Source organism: Anopheles marshallii, chromosome 2 (assembly GCF_943734725.1).
Source record: "Anopheles marshallii chromosome 2, idAnoMarsDA_429_01, whole genome shotgun sequence".
In the NCBI taxonomy this organism is placed as follows: Eukaryota; Metazoa; Arthropoda; class Insecta; order Diptera; family Culicidae; genus Anopheles; species Anopheles marshallii.
Window position 1 is genome coordinate 44,202,393 of NC_071326.1, and position 18,233 is coordinate 44,220,625.

Here is an 18,233-nt window from a genome sequence, read left to right on the forward strand (position 1 = left end):
CAGACCAACGATGACTATGTTTGTCTTTACCTTCTCACCAACCTCACCTCGCATCCCTTTCCATTTCCCAGCATAAGATTACTCGCGGCCAACTTGGTGATACATGGGGTATATCATAAAACCCAATGCCATCGAGCGCTTGGCTTTCCGAAACCAACAACAACAACAACAACAACAAAATAATGGAAAGCAATCTCTCGCAAAGGCGCCAGGCTCCGGGACACGTAATCGATCCTTCGACGGCTGTGCAGAGCACATGCCGCCTCATCTTGAACCTTTCCAGCAGTAGTATATCTCCGCCGCTTCATCTGCCGCATTTGCCTGTGCGCTGCAGAACTGAACTGTAATTATTTATTTTTCATTCATCCGCTCGGTCCACACGACGGCAGCTCGACCGCAATTCGGCACACTGCAAATGTAGGACACTGGTGTCTGCGCGAGTCAGCATGAGCAACTTCAAGGGTTAAACAAAAGCAAAACACATTCGCGCGTGCGAAACGTCAAAACAGCTTCATCGACCGAGCGCGAGATGGCGCCACATGCACACACGGTATGGTCGTTTAAAAAAAAACGGTTCGTTTCAACGTGTTCTAGCCTCTCGGTGCGCGGTTTTAACGCGGCAGAAGAAGCAAACATTAGCAAACATTGGATGTGTTTCAGTAGAAATACAAACGATATCGCTTTTCAATGTATTTCTGTCGCCTCCCCAAAAGTAAAATGGAAGCTTCACTAACCGAAAAGCAATAATGTGAAATGAATCAGAATTTCGTATCATAAACCAACAGCAGTTTGCTAAGGTGTGTTCGGTTTTCGTACGCCCAAACCGATGCGCATCGCTGGTATCGTTCTCTTCCGTCTCCAGCACTAAAAATCATGTGCACCCACGAATAATGCAGACCACTGACCGTGGTGGTGGTGCTAATATCACACCGGCGAAGGAAAAGCTAAGGCTCAACCTTAATGAAATGTATAAATATTTACACGGTCTCGTTACTTTCGCGGAGCAATAAACTGGAGTTGTGAAGCGCAAAACCTAACCCGTCGCGCGTCCAGTGTTCGTAACCAAAAAAAAAATCTATTACGCTCACCACAGCACACAACGTTCCAAAACCGGGTGGGGGTCGTAGAAACACCAAAAATCCACCACATTTGTTCACCATTACACCTGCTGATTTTGGGGTTCGATCGTGTACCCCGCGGTCTAGGCCAAGTTCCATTTCCCAATCTCCATAATAGTGGTGAACCTTCCGATAAACTTTTAGATTATCTTGGCTAAGTATCGAGCGATGAAAATCTTTGGCTTTGGGTAGATTTGTTGTCGGTCGATAATTCATCATAATTTGGATAATCTTCACCGTGCACCGTTGCACCGGGTGTTCTCCGGTGGGGTGCCGATTACAGTACGAAAGGGAAGTCAAAAGAGAACCGATAGACAGCCAACAAAGAAAACCACTTTTACAGGGTTTCTCGTTGGTGTAACAGAACGAATTATTGTTAATGGGCGATTTTTTTTTGTTTTGAAAAGATGAAACAAAAGGATATGAAATGTAGAAGCGCATTTTTACACCTAATGTAACGTAAGTGTAAGTATAAAACTTCACATGTGAAGGCAGTTGTGTACGTGCCAATCCCTGAACTGACATACTGCCCCTATCTTGGCCACACGCACAAAAAAAGAAAGATAAGATATCTTCTGTATTTGTGGCTCATCAATGAGGCATTTAGTTGGCAGTACTGTAAGGTATCATTCGTCTTCAACACGCCTGTCTAACCGTATTAATCATCACAATGCTACACACTGTTACACCCCAAGCGTTACTACCCCTGCAATAATAAAGTATTTCAACCTTCGTTGCAATGTTATCAAACTAAATCCAAACTCCTGTTCCTCGTTTCAAACATAGCAAATAAAATAACCAAAACGGAAGGCTTCGAATTCATGCATACGTTATGTACACAGATTCCACCAGCCCCAATCTAAGTCAAATTATTTTTTGCCTTTTCCGAACTATACTGCCAACCGTAGCCGTACACGGTCGGTGGGTCGGCGTGCTGGAACTCTCTTCACCCAAAGGTGGGTGAAATCGAACTGCACACAAAAAAGAGCGGTGTAAAAAGAAAAACATCACGAAAATTGCTGCTCACCGAGGTTAGAGATACTACAGACCACCACGCCCGGTGATGGTTCGCGCACCCGTGTCTGTGGGTTTAGTTGCGTCTTTTGTGACCATGGCTGAGAAAGCGTAAGAATGAAAGAGAAGCAAGGAGACAAAGAGAAAAAAGGAAGAATCTAAAACGATGCACGTAGCGTAATCGCAATGGCAACGTACTGCGATCTTTGACCAAACCCCGTTACTATTACCATTTGGTGAGAGATGGTTACACTTTTGTTGGTTCAAAGGTAGTAGCTACGACGGACTTAATGTGCCTTTGTAGCTATGAATTCAAAATTCAACCACCCACCAAAGTAACGCAACTCAAGGTTGAGGGGGATATAACGAGGAAGTAACAGGTTGAGCATTCTTAACGCATACGTGACGCGACGAAGGAACCGGGCGAAAATGTATCTGCGCCAATTTTCTTCACCATCTCGGGGCAGAGTTAAGTTTAGAGCAATGGCACATAGTACCAGAAGGCCATCATCGCAATGGCGCCCTGCCCGATGATATCATCCTGCGTTTCGCTATGAATGCGCACATCGTTCAAATCCCAGACTGAAGTGTGGTAGCACCGCGAACAATATTGCCAAACAGCACCGTACAAGTATACCGCATGAAAAGGTCCGTTGGAAAATTCCCTTCTCGTGTGTTTGGTAGAAAGCGCAAGCGCTAAAGCAACGGAACGGCCTACGCGCAATCTGCTATTCGGGGGGGTTTCATGGAAAATTCAGCATTTCAAGCACCGACCGCTCCCTTGTCTTGGCGCGGACAGTTATAAATAGCTGTCTAAAAACTTGCGCGCACATCGCACAGCACAGAATCTGACTATGCCCCCGGGATGGTCAGGCCAATTGCTTATAGTCTCGTTACCACGTTTAGCCGTTCCCTGTTGCTTTACGGTTGCTAAAATATACGAAGATTCCGAAATGAAGTTGCAGTGTGTATGATATTTACCCGCTTTAGCTGCGTTTTCATGATGTTGTGCAGCTCGTTCCGGATGATGTTAAACTTCATCATCGTATCGGAGCTAAAGATGGACCGCCCAAATGCCAACCCCGGATAGTCAGCACACCGCTTCTGCCTTCGATGTTCCCGCTCCGCAATAACCTCGGTCCGCTCGCTCGTACATCGCAGCTTCGCCCATTCCGCCACGTCAGGATCGTTCTCGTCGTTTAGCTGCTCCTTGCTGCCATCAACCGCCAGCCCGCCACCGTACTCAGCCGACCCTAAAAGCCCCCCGATCACAGCGTCCAGATCGCACGATGCTCTATCCCCCGATGCTCGCTGCTCCAACGCTGCCGCTGCCGCCGCCGCTGATGACTTGGACTTTTTCCGCTTCCCTCCATCGGTTCCAGTGCTGCCCGTCTTCGATGAGGATTTCTTGCTGCTGGAAGATGACTTCTTTTTCCCGCTGGCCGGTGTACCGGTGTCGTCCGACTGTGGGCTCCGTTTGCTACGCTTCAGCTTCTTGTTGATCTGCTGTACCAGCTCCTTCCCGCTCGTGATCTGTTCCAGCTTCAGCTCTATGCTCTCCTCGTCGTCCGGTTCCGCGGTGCGAGTGACCGGTTCCACTGGCGGCGGTCTCCCATCGATATCGGCCACCTCGTCAAGTGGTATCACATTTTTTGGACTAACGCTGCTACGGGTGCTGCTGCTATTGCTGCGATTGTTGTTTACCAGGTCCTGCTCCGGTTCCGGGGTGTTTTCCTTGCTTGGTTCACCACTCCACCGTACCCCGAGCGCTGTGATGTTGTTGTTCTCGATATTACTATTTACAATGGCAGCTGTTGCTGCTGCTGATGCTGCCGCTAGCTCATAATCATCCAACAGTTCTGCATCGTTATCATCCGCCCGCTTGGCAATCGTGGTTCTCTCCGTGACCAGTGGGTTGTTGTTGTTGGTACCATCACTGCCAGTCACTACTTTGTCACTGCCACCACCACCAACACTACCCGTAATCGACACGTTCAGGGACGAGGCAGAAGATGAGAGTGAAGACGAAGACAGCGAGTTGGTGCCACAGTCGAAGGCACCGCGCAGAGCAGCTATCACATCCTCCGCCGGAACAGCGGATTGTCTGGTGCCGCCGAAGCGGGGATGATGCTGGTGGCCCCGCTTCCGTCCACCCGTGCCAGGGCCCGGGCCGGAGTTATTTTCGCACATAATACTTGCACCAACGACGACACTACCACCACCGCCAGCTGCACCATTCACGACGTCTTGTTTACTTGCTGCTAAAATTGTGTCCGCCGACACACCAGCGTGATCCCATAGTTTCGTGTCAAACGTCTTGTCAACGAGTTCGAAAATGGAAGTTTGAACGCCGTTGTTTGGCCGTTTTTTCGAGTTCGAAAGCGCATCCCGTGTTCGGTCGCCGGTTTCAACTCGCATCCACACTTCGGCATGGTTCGGCAATCTTCGGAGATTTTCACCGCCACCGCGTTTTCTTTTGCCGCCACGTTGCCGGCGGTACCGACGGTCCTTTTTCGAATGTTTCTTCCGTTTGCCACCGTCCCCGTGGGCGCGTGACTGTTTAGGGCGACTACAGCAGTCTGGTTTCCGTTTCCGATTTCCGTACGATATTATACCGACCATGGTGCTGTCGCCAACGGTTTGTAAACCCACCTTGGCTGGGCCGATCCGCTTCCAACGGCAGGGAAAAACTTTCTCCGGGAGCACGGGGCGTATTCTACAGCCGCGCGTGTATGCGCTCTGCGCGGTACTACTATCTGGTGAATGAATCCCAAATGCGCTTTCTTTCGTCTGCCTTCACCCCAAACCCGAATAGTAGTCATCGCCCTGTGACCAATTCTTTGTCTTCTTGAGTAAGTTTTTTTATACTCCACCTCACTAACCGGCATCTTGACATTCCACACAACCCTCCCTCGGTACCCCCCACCGGCTCCTTCATTGGTCGGATTCCGAAACCAATTCATTCAAATATTTGCACCGGATCGGAGATTTGGCTTGGGTCGGAATGCGTTTCACCACTGTACCGGCGCGTTTCTGGTCCATTATTAGCATACACTAAGAGGAAGGGACATTGATAAAATTAGAGGATGATGATCGGCATCTTGTGACAGCCCATGTTGGTCCGGTCGCGCATCGATCACATATCTTTTCCTTCGAATACGCGACCACGGTACGTGGCAACACGACGAGAATGTGTGCGCCCACTGGTCACCGTGCCCGAGCCGGTGCGCATGGCCCGTACTGCGCACGACGATCTCAACTGCGCACGTGCAAACGGCGCATCGGCGGAAAGCAGCGCCTGTTACGGATTCATCTTATGAACCCCACACGGTGGTGTGTAAATACGCATTCTGTAGCCGGTTTCTGGTTTTTACGTGGTCTGGCTTACGTTTCGGTAAAAATAGACAATCGAATCGTAGGCCATATTTCCCGGTCCATCCCGGCTTCCGGAGCTGCCAAACGGAGGTTGGGTTTAGAGCACGATGAGCTCATGGTGTAGAGTTTCACGATGCTCTTCAATTTCTAATGAAACATCAGCTCGCAAATGTTCCGTCAAATTCGTTAAAAAGATGTGGTTTCGATCAATTACTTGAAGACTTGCCCAACAGGTTATGCAACTGTTAATGGTTCGTATCAGTGTCACTGCACGGCGATGCAGTTTACGTGCACTGCTCATCGAAATGCAGCGAGAACGATTATTTTTAGCATCTCTTACGTGTGGCAGGGGCGTCAAACCTTTAACACCCCGGCAATACGAAGGAAGCACGCTACGTACGTGTCAAAACTCGTCATGAATGCCACTAGACGAGACGAGAATATGTGTCATTCGCTCATCTTCTTGATGCTCTTTTCATAGCGAAATGGTCAGGTTTTTAATTCGAGTTTCAAGTTAGTGTGCTGTACATTTCTTCTTGAACGAGATGTCATTACTTTCTTCAAGAAAAAAACATTAAATGAGGTCATGTTACAGAAACGCAAAAGAGGTACGCACGACCCATTTCTAGACGAACCCCACAAAACCCCAAAAATAACTCGATGATGTACTTCTCGATAGCTCACAGTGTTTTGGAGTATACATCCACCATGTGTCTCTTTAACGTGTGCAGCACACCAATTTTCCCACAGTTCACCTCTTCTAATCACCTGTTGTGGTGCGGAAAAGGAGACACACGACGTTTAGCGTTTCTATTTTAGCACGGACCGAGACAAAGGAATTAGGTCAACAGCGTACTGTAACGCACACCTTCTGACACAAATACCTGCGTATTGCATTGAAGGTCCTTTCGGCATGAATGGACACTGACAGATAGCGGACCGCTGTGGTATCTCAACGTTATCGGACATCATCTAATGGGTTCCGGCGCATGCATTGCCGCTACTTACGTTCTGCAGAGCCTTCTCCTTCTCCTCCAGCTTGGTGTTGACTTGCATGAGCGTTTCCTGGGTCTGATCGAGATCGTTCTCAATCGCCTGGATCTTCTTCTGGAGCTGGCGTGCCTCTTCCTCGGCCTTCTCGGCGCGCAGGTTAGCGTCGCGCGCCTGCTGCTCGCAGAGAAGGGCCCGATCCAAGGCATTATCCTTCTCCAGCTTCATCGCCTGCATCTTCTTCTTAATCGCATCCATTTTGGAGTTTTGTTTTGGGTCACTTCACAACACAACTACGGAAGGTAAACACTACACACAAACCGAATCGCACACGCGTAGCCTGCAAAAAAGAGAAAAAAGTTTACATTAATCGATGTATGCATTATCGGTGAACTTAACACTATATAGCAAAAGAGTTGGTTGAGATAGATAGCATAAAATAATAATTTTCATAACAGGTCCACTAGCGAGTAGCCTCCTTCGGTCGTATAACCATCAACTTCCGGTGGAACAATTCATTTTCAAACAGATGTTGCACTCGCCATTCCCACGTGGACTTGGCTACCTTATTGTGTGCTGTTCATATGTTTGCTGTTGCCCCGACTCCACCGGCGTTGACATTGCATAAATAAGCTCGAAATGATCCTAGCGTCACCGAGCATAATCATAGATCGGGCCCCAAACGGGCACACGCAAATGCAGACACCCATTCGGAACACAAACGGCCACAGCGGTGGTACAACTTGACACCAGGCCGCGGCCTTCCGTTTACCTTTTACGGAAGAAAATCGGACAAACGTGAATTTCAATTTAATCGCGTTATTATATCGAATGTGGTCCGTCAGCGAGCGTGTGTTGTTATTATTATTTTTTTTTTTGGGATCTCCCCACCGCACATTCGCTTCATGCTTAAACCCATTAACCAGATGATCAATGAGCAAACAGCTAACGGCGGTGGGCCACCATATTGTGCCAATGCATTAGGTCGAGATTTGTGTGCGACAGTGGCTCATAAAGTAGTCGCACACCGAGAAGCGACCTAATTGGATGTATGGCCAGGGACGTGGCTTCCGATTTGAAATACGTCGATTTTCTACCAATGCAGGTTACCCAAAGTTCGCTTTCTACTGTCAGTTGCGAACGCTCGAAGCATCACTTATGTGGTTTATAAAGCCTGATTCAAAACTCTCTCTCTCTCTTTGTTGGTATTCAAGGATGTTCACCACTAGACCTTGTCCAACACTAGACAATATGGAATTTGTTTAGTAGGTGCAAAGGTAAGTCGAACCAGTTAATGTCATTCCATCTGCTTATCTACATTTTTTCGGGTCACATAGTGCGCACATATATGGAATAAGGCAACATACTCGACCGGTTCGAGTCGGTATTGAGATGCAGCTTGTCGTTGTAGCGATCAGTAATGAATAAACCAGCTGCTCGCTAAGGAATGTTTATTGTCATGTTTGTATGTCGAATCATCAAACAGCAACTAGAGACCCGGTGAGGTTTCACGTGTGTCATATCGCTTTTGTACGACTTGATCGTTTGCGAAACTATCCCAACCCAGGGTCGACTGATATTTATCTCATCTTTCTGCAATAAACAGCCGAACAGGTTTAACTATGCATCGGTGCGTGTCATTAACGGTGGCTTTTATTGTATGGTACACAAATCGAAAATCTTCCCCGCCGAGTAACGTGGGGCAATTGAAACGTTTGGCCAGGCAGCTGGGTAGGTGTCGGTTGGCATACAACCGAAACCTGCCCCGTGCCATGAACTGGCAACATGGCTCCGGGTGTAGCAAACACGTTCAAACAGTCGCCAAGATAACACCCTCTGCCACGGAGACCTTGCACGGTCGTCATCGTCCGGGAACCCATGACCACGCTTCTAGGTGAATGTCAACGGCGTACGGTGTGCTAAACCGCAAAACATCATAATTGCGGCTAAGATTTCACCAAGTGTGTGTGTGTGTGTGTCGTACGAAATTTGAACATCTTGAAACATTCTCTCCCTTCCCCCCTCTCCCCCGCCGATTGTTTCGGTGGAAAAAGAAACTGTTCCACCTTAAACTTTATACCAGCACTGTAACCACTGGCACGGGAGCACGGGGGAAAAGAAAGCGAAAGGTTCAGGGCATTAAAAGAAAAAAAAAGATATCTCACACTGCAATGACAAGAAGACTGAAGTGTCCAATTGTACTTAGCAGGTTACGATCGCAAAAACTCGTTTCCCAGTTCCCGATGATCACTTTCTCCCTCTCGCTCTATCTCTCTCTCTTTCACTCTCGCTCTAGTCGCTCTTGTTCGCGCTATAGGGAGAGTAGGAAATTTCGGTCAAAATTGCAAACTTCACCAAGGTTCGCCAAGGCTAACCGGTGACGGTATCCGGTTACGCTGGATGTTAATTATTTAATCGTCTCGCCGTACGTGGCGATAAGTGCATGTGCATGTTCACGGCCCGAGAGAAAACAAATCGCATCGCAGTACGGTTGAATCATGGACGCGAACGGTGCGATAAGAATAGAGCCCCTACTTTAGCACCCGACTGGAATTTGGTCAAACAGATTCACGGCGGCCCATCTCGGGACACACCTGTCCGTATGAGTTTTGTTAAATGGAAAAAAGGCAACGGCCAAGCATTCTCATGCGAATACGTCTTATCGAAGCAGTGCCAGTAGTATGGCAGCAGATCCTACAGACGCCCTTCAGTGACTTGCCGTGGCTGGGTGGTGGTGTTGGATAAGAAGTAGGTCATGATGGCAAATAGTGGGTACTTGTGCTGAGAAAGGTTTCAAATAATACCTCCAACTGTTTAGGAATAAAGACATCAATGTCCAAAACATAAGTTGATTCGTATTCAGAAAACTTTCATATCAAAATTAGTGTTGGGTTTATCTGATTCAGATTCATGTATCTGAATCATTAATTTGAAGATGGATGAATCAGCCAAGATTTGTTTGTCCCACCAAGGCCACCAAGGGGCATGATCCGCCCCTGGTGGCTGGGGATTCATGAAACTTTTGAGAGTCGATCCCTCACTAAAGAGTCATATGAATGATTCTTCTCAAAAGATTCATTAAGCATAGAATTATTCAAAATGATATCTCATTCTTGGCCCTTTCTTCTTGATCTATATTAATGCCTCGCACGATTCGTGCATCCGTGTTCGCAGCATATTGGTTTGACTTAAGCAACCGCCGCCACCGTTTCGCAGCAGCCGAATAGCCGAGCATGGTTTTAAAAATAAACTTTCTGCCACGGATCGGGATGTTGAAATCGCCGACACACGCAACGTGGCGGCCTCGCCAGGACACAAACTTCGCGGCCGACTCCGACCCTGCCGGGGCGGTTTGCCATAAACGTCGTGATCGTGAACGGATGTACGGATGGCCGAAAATAAACCCCAAGATGTTCGGGCCGTGCGCAGTGGTGCCGTGCATCCGACGAACGTACCATGCGCACGCAAAAACGGTACACCCGCGTTGTCCTCCCGCAGGTTGACCACCGTTCCGCGCAGTTTGTCTACGGATCTGGTAGCGCTACAGGTCTGATTGCTACGCGCCGTGGAATGTGGATGCGCCTTGGCGCGGACGGAGCACATCACCGTTCGGGTGTTCTAAAAATACGATCACAACAGCGCACATCCCCACAAACCCCACGAACGATTGGGCCGGTTGGATCGTCGGTTCGCGCTTGCTGCAAACGGCACGTTGTGCGTGTACCGCACCGAATGCTCAAACCCGCTTCTTCCCGGTGCGCTTTCATGCTCGGGCCCTCGCGCGTCCCATCGCTTAAGTGTTAAAAATATCGCACTCCTCGCAGAAAGCTCATGCGCACACCGGCGATTTCTTGTTGTTTTTCTTTTTTCCGTCTTTTTTTTTTATTTTGCCACCATTACACAATAGCAGATCAGCGTCGGAAAGGGAGGGAGTGAGAGAGAGCGAAAGAAAAAAGCCCCGAACATGGACGGATTGAAAACTGGCCGTTTAGTTTCTGGCATGCTCAGCACAACACGTCCCACTAGGTGGGCCCACCGTCCCAGGGCCCTTTTATACTGGTTTTTTTCCCTCCTTCGCCTTGTTCGGCTCGTTATGCACATTCCTAACCGATGACTAGCGTAAGATGGGCTGATACGCGTGTTTGCCCATTCCGCCGGGTGGCCAGGGTGGTGGATATCATTCCACCAGTGACACCGTCCGGTTTGGATCAGCTGATTCCACAACCCCCTGCTTTGCACCATTATGCCAGAAGGGAACAAAAATGAGACACGTTTCATTTGCACACTGGCGGTAGACGAATGCACCGATGCACACAAACACACACGTGCAATTCCACCCGCAACACACGTACACACACACACATTCACATATGTGGTCGATACATCACAAACACTTTCGCGCTCCGGTACGATCTGGGATGTCCTGCTCGCAGGCTGGAGAAGGTTCCTTTAACGGGGGTTCATCCGCCCTGCCGAACACTAACCGTCCCATCCACATCAAAATACTGGCAAGCACATACGAACTTGTCTTCAGTTCACACACTAACCAACACCAAACTGGAGCCTCTTCAGTGCACTGTGTATCCTTTTTCGCTCTGGAGAACCAGAACCAATGGCATCGAATTTTCCCTACAATTTTCCCCGGCCAAAATCGTACCACCAGCAGAATTGCACCGCAACAACAAAAGTTACAAAACGTGTCCAAATGATAGTAACACCGCTGCTAGTATTCACCGTCCAAAAACCTTCAGCAAAAATCCTTCACAAAACGGCGGCTTGAGATCGCACGCAGCAAACCAGAAAACAAACCCGGAGGACCTTACTTACACTTGAATCCGCGAGTTAAACAGTTTAAAGGCGAACTGAAAAACGTCGAAAAACCGTCTCGATAGTGGCGCACGGTGCGCACCCCAGACCCGGATGGAGTTGCACACCAGCGAGCCCGCGAACCGTGTGCGTACGCGTACCCACACACGTGCACGGTGCGGTTCGGGTCGCGATCGTGCGCACGAACCGCGTGGAGTCCTCTCGGGTGAAATGGGTCTCTTGACAGAGGCGGGGGAAGGTGGCTATGGATGGAACATGGGCAGCGTAATGATCTTGTCTGAAAGAAAAACACACATGTGCGTATGCGTGTGTGTGTGTGTGTACATTTATGTTGTACACTGTTCCAACCATATTCAAAAGCAGCATCTTCACAGCGATCTTCGGCTTCGACAGTTTTGCAACGAACGCAACGCGGTCCGCTGTACGCAAATCGGACGCGAATGCGCAAGTGAATTTTACCCTCACCACAGGATGGTACATCCCCACTCCCGATCGTTTGTACGGTGCCCGTTCGGACGGCTTAGTCCCCACCACCGTACGATCGGTGGAAAACTTCCACCACTCCGTGGGTTTTAAATTTTTCTCGTTCTTGGTCGATGTTCCGTCGGCCGGTGGCACTTTTCCGGCCGTGTGCCTAGGGTGGGATTGGGTGCGCGAACGATCCTATTTTTAAATTGTCGATCGAGGCGCAACACGCCGTGGGTCAGCAGTCGGTTGCTTGTTTATGCTCCACTGCCGATTCTCGCGCTGTGACGTCATGCAGCTTTTGGGCAACCACCGAAAAATAATGCGATCGCGATTGTCTCGATGGACCACACGCTGGTTCGAGGCTGGGTGACAGGTGGACGGAAGGATGGGAAATTTAGTTTCAATGAATCACACCGTCACACATCGACCTGTTGCATTGGGCGTCTGACTTACGACCAGCCTGTGATGAGTCTTTGGCGGTGAAAACACTTCCGAGTGTGGTGTGAAAAAAAAACACTGAAAATGCTGTATTCTATTACACATCTGTATACGAATAGTCTCATCAATATGTTTGAATTGTAATAAAAAGAACTGATCTTTGAACCGCTAGGTTAAGAGGAGAACTTCAGGTTTCGATCGCACAAGTTAACCTCCTATCAAATGGTCTTTATTTGACCTTAAAAAATGACAAATACTGACCAACTTCAAAGTGTCCTTTCGTCATATAATCTCCCCGCAATATCTGATTAATACGTTATTGAACAAATGCAAGTAAATGGTCCCGGGTTCCATGCGCAGCACGAGAAAAATTGCACCAACGTCAGTCAGCTGTCATATTAACGTGTTGGCGCGCAGTAGTATAAAGTGCTGTTGGCGCCATACATTTACCAGTGCATTACCAGATGCTGTAAACCAATGGTACCAACCATCTTATCATTCATACATTGCAGCCATTGCATTGTATATGGAGCGCCCGGCGGAAGGTGCGCTTTACATCGTATTACGCCAGCCGTCTCGTAGCGAACGTACACAGTGTCACTGCTGGCGAAGCGCGCCGTAACCTCAACGCCGAACGTCGACAGGAACTGTGGCACAGACACTACGGACCGTCTACTCTGTGACCATATTAGGCAAAAAAATCAGCTTAATAACGTTCTATTTCATGTGCCTCTTCGGGCTGCTCGGGGGCTTTCTTCACCCAACCCAGTGGCGCGTTTCTGTTCTCCCTTTTTAATTGCACTACGTACACCACTATCGGGGAGCATATCCGCCACCAGAAGGTCATACGTACGGATGGGTCATAAGGTCGACCCACATCAGGACACATCCACACTGATGTACCCGGCCATTGCAGGCCCCAAATGGGGCTAAGCGACAGATGGTAAGGTGCCATAAATCGCACCACCCCGCTTCGTTGGGCAACCTGGTGTAAATCTGTCAAAAGAGACAAGCTGGAAGTTCATTTCAGATAACGATCATTCGTCATTTTAGTGAATCACAAACTAAGCGAGCCCACCACACCAAACAGAGAGAGAAAAAACATGATGGAAGCGATTGTACGGATGATAATTACCGATCCATGTTACCCTGGTCGCCATCAGTTGGTGCTCGGTTGGTGCATTAGGGGATCCTTTTGAAGCCCTCATCGCTGCTGAAATTCACTGGTTTCGTGTCAAACCCCTCACCTTAAGGCACTTGGCGATCACCCTTTGGGTGTTATGAGTGGCCGGTTCGGTGTGTTGTTAATTACGGCAATTAATCAATTATTCAACTCTGCCCGGTTACAGACATTAGCACCTGCATGTGCAATGTGCTGCAATTGGTAGGTTGTCGATGCGTTGGACCACTTCACAGATTGCATTTCCCTTTTTCGTGATCGGATCTATTGCTGACTACATTTGACCTCAGCAGCGTGATGAGAAATCGCGCGCAGAGATGAAATTGGTAATGTCTTAATGAATGTTTCCCTGAACTGGTTGAATACATTTATGCTACGGCAAATATATCCACTTGAGCTGTATAAACATGGTGACTCGATTTAACGTTTAGAGCCATTTCCTTATTCCCAAGACTGATTAACGAGCGACAGATAAATAAAGTGGATGAATGTTTTTATATACTTATGGCCAAGAGCTCCTGAGGTTGTTAGTGCCTCAGTATATGGAAAAAGAAGCTGCACAAACACAACAAAATACAGATAATGCCATTTGAATTGGTTCGCAAAATCATACAGCATCCTAAACACATCAGACTATTCGGAGCTATGCAACCCTTACTGCATCTATTTAAGACGTTAATCTCTGACAAGCACAGATCTGAAGACTTTAAACATCTTTTATAGTATTGGGTAAATTTGATGCGAATCTGAATCTTAATTATGAGTCTAAATGACTATTTGAACTGAAGGAATGAATCTGAATCGCTATTCCAAAGGTTCATGAATCCTCTGAAATTCTTGAACCATCCAAGATTTATGACCTCCACGGAGCTTGTCATCGATTGCCAAGAGACCCCAAAGGCTTGATTCACGACTGCTGTTGGGATTCATGAATCTTTTGAGAGTCGATTCTTGATTTAAACGGGGTCTTCGCCAAAGAAGCACGTAATTGACGCTATTCTATTCTATTATTCTATTGTACTGCGTTAGCATTTTTCTACACTCTGTTGCTACTTAGCCATAGTGGTCAGCCATTTTGAGCAACACAGAAACAGGTGAGCTCCGAAATTTATTATTAGTTGGGTTTTAAATAGATTTGCAACATCAGAAGGTTTTTTTTTTTCATCATTTTTGCACAGCATGAATGAATCACGTAATTGCATCGCGTGTGTACGATTGTTCTGCAATTTTTGTGTGAAGAGTTAAAACGACGCTGACCAACCAAAGGTCGCACATAAAATCTATTCTTAAGACAGTGTGCTGCACACGCGGTACATTTTGCTTGATGGTAGAAAACGATTGAATTGATGTTTGTTTATCTTCATATTATAAAATATTTAAGCAATGTAGTACCTTTGGTAGGATTGCTTTCAAATCTTCCATAAATGTGATGGTATAGAGAGTTCCGTGCTAATAAAGATTGTAAATAATATTATTCTTATTAAGAGACAATTTAGCAAGTTAAGATCGCCAACAGTGAAGCATTTTACGGAATTGCTATCTCATAAAGATTGGAAATCAGATATGAGCCCTTCTTGGTATCTTCTTGGGGTCATGAAAAATCTTACCGCCCACCCAAATGGGTGCGATTAGATCTAAATCTTTCACTGTACTAACCCAAACACTGCAGTGTAAGACCGCTCTTACTAAAACCCCAAACCAGCATAGGTACATATCAACGCTTCCAGAAATACAACACTCCATGGCTGTTGGATTTCTCTCAACCCAGTCATCATCTGAAGTCCAATGTGCAATCGGCAAAATGGTGAATCATTTCACAGAAATTTAAATGCAAACTACCTTTCCGAGCACATGTATATACAAGCGCCGTATAAGGAAAAAGAGGGCTCTCGAAGCTCAACACTGCAACAAGCTGAAACTGCCGTACCGCCTCGATCTCCAGTACAGTTCGACTGTTGGTGCCAATTGTGCTGCTCAAAGGGTAGTGGCAGCAGTGTTTGTCCACATCCATAATTTCATCATATCCCCCCAAAACACATCCCATCGTGTATCGGGGGTTTGACGGATTCTCGCGTCGATGTCTTCGCCAAACTGGAGCCACCTCACGGTCGCAACACGATGCCCGCTGTTCCCCATGGAGAAGGCAAAGGAAAAGTGCGAACCGCGTCCGGCAAAGGTGGGGTAGAACACAGACGCAAGGACGACCGCATGTGCGCGCATTGTCGATGTCCATAAAGAACGAGTTTTTCGAAGATCAAACTGGTGGTTATTAATTTTCGCTCCACTCAATCCACCCGCTGCTCTCCTGATCCTCGCTGATTCCGACCCCCTAGCAGCAATACTCGGTATGGTCGCACCAGAAACATCAACCTAACCGGTGCGGACGGATATCGGCGGTGGCCACTTTCCACGCTTATGGAAGATGATTTTCGACCCGAGGTCCGTTCAATTATTGCACCGATGGGTACCGATGGGTACCGATTGCAGGTACCAGCTGGTGTACAACCTCCAAAAGGTCGTCTTGGCCGATTATGTCATCCCGGCGTACGCGGTATAGCAAGGACCTTTTTTGTGCACATAAAAAGCATCGGCACACATGGCAGAGTAAGGCGAATGGAGTATTATCTCAACACAAAACATTGGTAAAGGGTTCAAAATATTTGCTCGACTTATGGACACGTACTAGGCGCTCCATATTCATCGATAAAACATGATGATTATTAGGTACTGATTGGTCGGCAAGGGCAGTTTAGCGTTGATGTTGCAATTTAAGCTAACTTCATCTTTTACCGCCATTCGCATCGTGTGGAAGCAAACCTAATCTGGACGTTATTGGTGACACAAACTGAGGGTCCGTGTACTGCGGCCGTGTATTCTTGTGAAAAATAAATCTAATTACTGTCCACGTACGTGTAAACGAAATTAATTAAATTTTTCTCAGAAAAAGACTAAAAAATAAATCTAAAGTCCAATTTGAATAAAATAAATAAAAACACATCTGGGTAAAAACATGAAATTTCGCTTTGGTACAGTTCTGTCCTTCTTTGAATTACAATGTAAACCAGTTTCGATACCAGGCCATAGGACCATCTTGTTTCACAAAATCAACACATCTTAAACATTCCGTCCTCCCTACGCATCGCTCATCAGTTATAAACAACCACCTACCATGCCGGTGTGTTCGTTCGTGTTTGCCAAAAGATCACCCCGATCTGGTCCGATTTTCCATTAATTGTGCCGGGGAAACATAACTAAAATGACGTACTGTTGTTTCAACGCAACTGTTTGTGCCGATTTGCCTACCAGACATGTTTCAACTACGGATTGTTCCATCGACCCACCGGTATCGTGTACGAAATCAATTCCTTCAAACCCACGAACGAGACCGAGTGCGATTCCATAAATAAAACTATTTCTACTCGGTTCCCCAAGCAAAACTGGGTAGAAATGGCACAGTGTGGAAAATTTGGAAAATTTCTCAAATCGTTCAGTTCAGCAAATAGGACACGAGCAAAAGGTGGGTGAAAACCCTCTTTGCCAACCACGCACGATAATGTTTTCTGTAATAAATTTGTCCCCTGCATGATGTCATCATGACTTGAAGTAAAGTGGTAGACCAAAAGCTGAAGATTATTTTTGATCTCCTTATTCGATGATCACGGTGGATCGTTTGTTTTTTATGCGGGGTTCAAGGAGAACTTGCGTGGCACTGCCAAGGACTAGCATATACCAGCAACCAGTGCGTAGTAAAATGTATAACGTCTATATCACGAATAATTATAACAAACAGTTTCTTAAGCAGACGTTCCTTAGCTAAGCAGTTTAAATTTCTTCATATATTTTTGTACCTCTTCTTTAGGGTACGGTTTCAATGCGATGCATGTTGGTTGGTTTTCGGGCTGTTCTATCCACACCTTATGTTTGACCTCGTTCTGTTGCAACACTTCTCCCAGGCCAACAAGTTTAGCCGTGTCAGGTGCCTAAAATGGGAAATAGTAATAAAGCAGACAACGGGTAGAGAAATATCAGAACATTTTTAAAAATTCTTTCCCTGCAATAAGCAGTGTGAGGTATTTTATCCATTGATTCGAACAGTGCACACGTTGGCCTAGTAGTCTAGCAGTGGGCAGGCTGGTCGAACCGAGAATCCCAAAATAACCCCTTAAAACCGGCATAGACCGTCGATTGTGTGTGGCTAGTGTAGATTCTTTTCTTCGCTTCGCTTCGCTAGCGCCTGTTACCGCGGCATATTTTGTGTAGGTGTTAGAAATTCTCTTCAAAATCCTAAAATAGCTTTCACACGCTCAAATATTCTTTACGCTATGCCAAACCATGGTATTTGTACTTCGGTAATGTAATGTCCGCACATTTGATGTGGAAACCTCTGAACTGTTTCAGACTGTCGTGCACATCGTCTTGCACACGCGACTGAATCGGAAGGTGCAGATTTATCAATAGAGCTTTTTTTACATGCACATTGATGTGTAAGAGCAAAAATGCTGTTTATATTAAACCTACTCATGCACACACGCTGTGTTATATTAACATATACTATAAGCGTATGGTTCCAACACTTACCTCGAGCACTACTTTATGCATATTATCTAGGTCCTTAAAATATTCTTCTGTGTCCGGATCAGCAGCGTACAAATGGCCAACAGCAGCCACAGCATGGCAACACTGTGCGATTAGCGCACCTTTCGGCCAGGTTTTGGCAATTTCTCCATTTACGACAATGTACTGAACCAGCTTCACGGCCGACATTGTTCAAAAGGAAACGGTACAAAATTGAACAAATTATTGAAATAAGTGCGATAAGCAGC

The 18,233-nt window shown here is 46.9% G+C and overlaps 2 protein-coding genes across 7 annotated transcripts in view; both read right to left on the reverse strand.

The window, feature by feature from the left end:
- LOC128709735 (tropomyosin-2) overlaps nt 1-6,755 on the reverse strand; it is a 36,793-nt gene extending 30,038 nt beyond the window's left edge. For all 6 annotated transcript variants that reach the window (XM_053804749.1, XM_053804748.1, XM_053804746.1 and 3 more), the window contains exon 1: nt 6,516-6,755. In XM_053804749.1, the coding sequence (XP_053660724.1) occupies nt 6,516-6,755 (240 nt within the window). The remainder of the gene's footprint in view (nt 1-6,515) is intronic.
- A 10,464-nt stretch (nt 6,756-17,219) lies between these two features.
- On the reverse strand, nt 17,220-18,174 carry LOC128707811 (putative peptidyl-tRNA hydrolase PTRHD1). The gene is made up of 2 exons (XM_053802768.1): nt 17,989-18,174; nt 17,220-17,390 (listed from the first exon to the last, which is right to left on the reverse strand). Exons 1-2 carry the CDS (start codon nt 18,172-18,174, stop codon nt 17,220-17,222), a joined length of 357 nt encoding a protein of 118 aa, XP_053658743.1.
- Between the last annotated feature and the right edge of the window lie 59 nt (nt 18,175-18,233).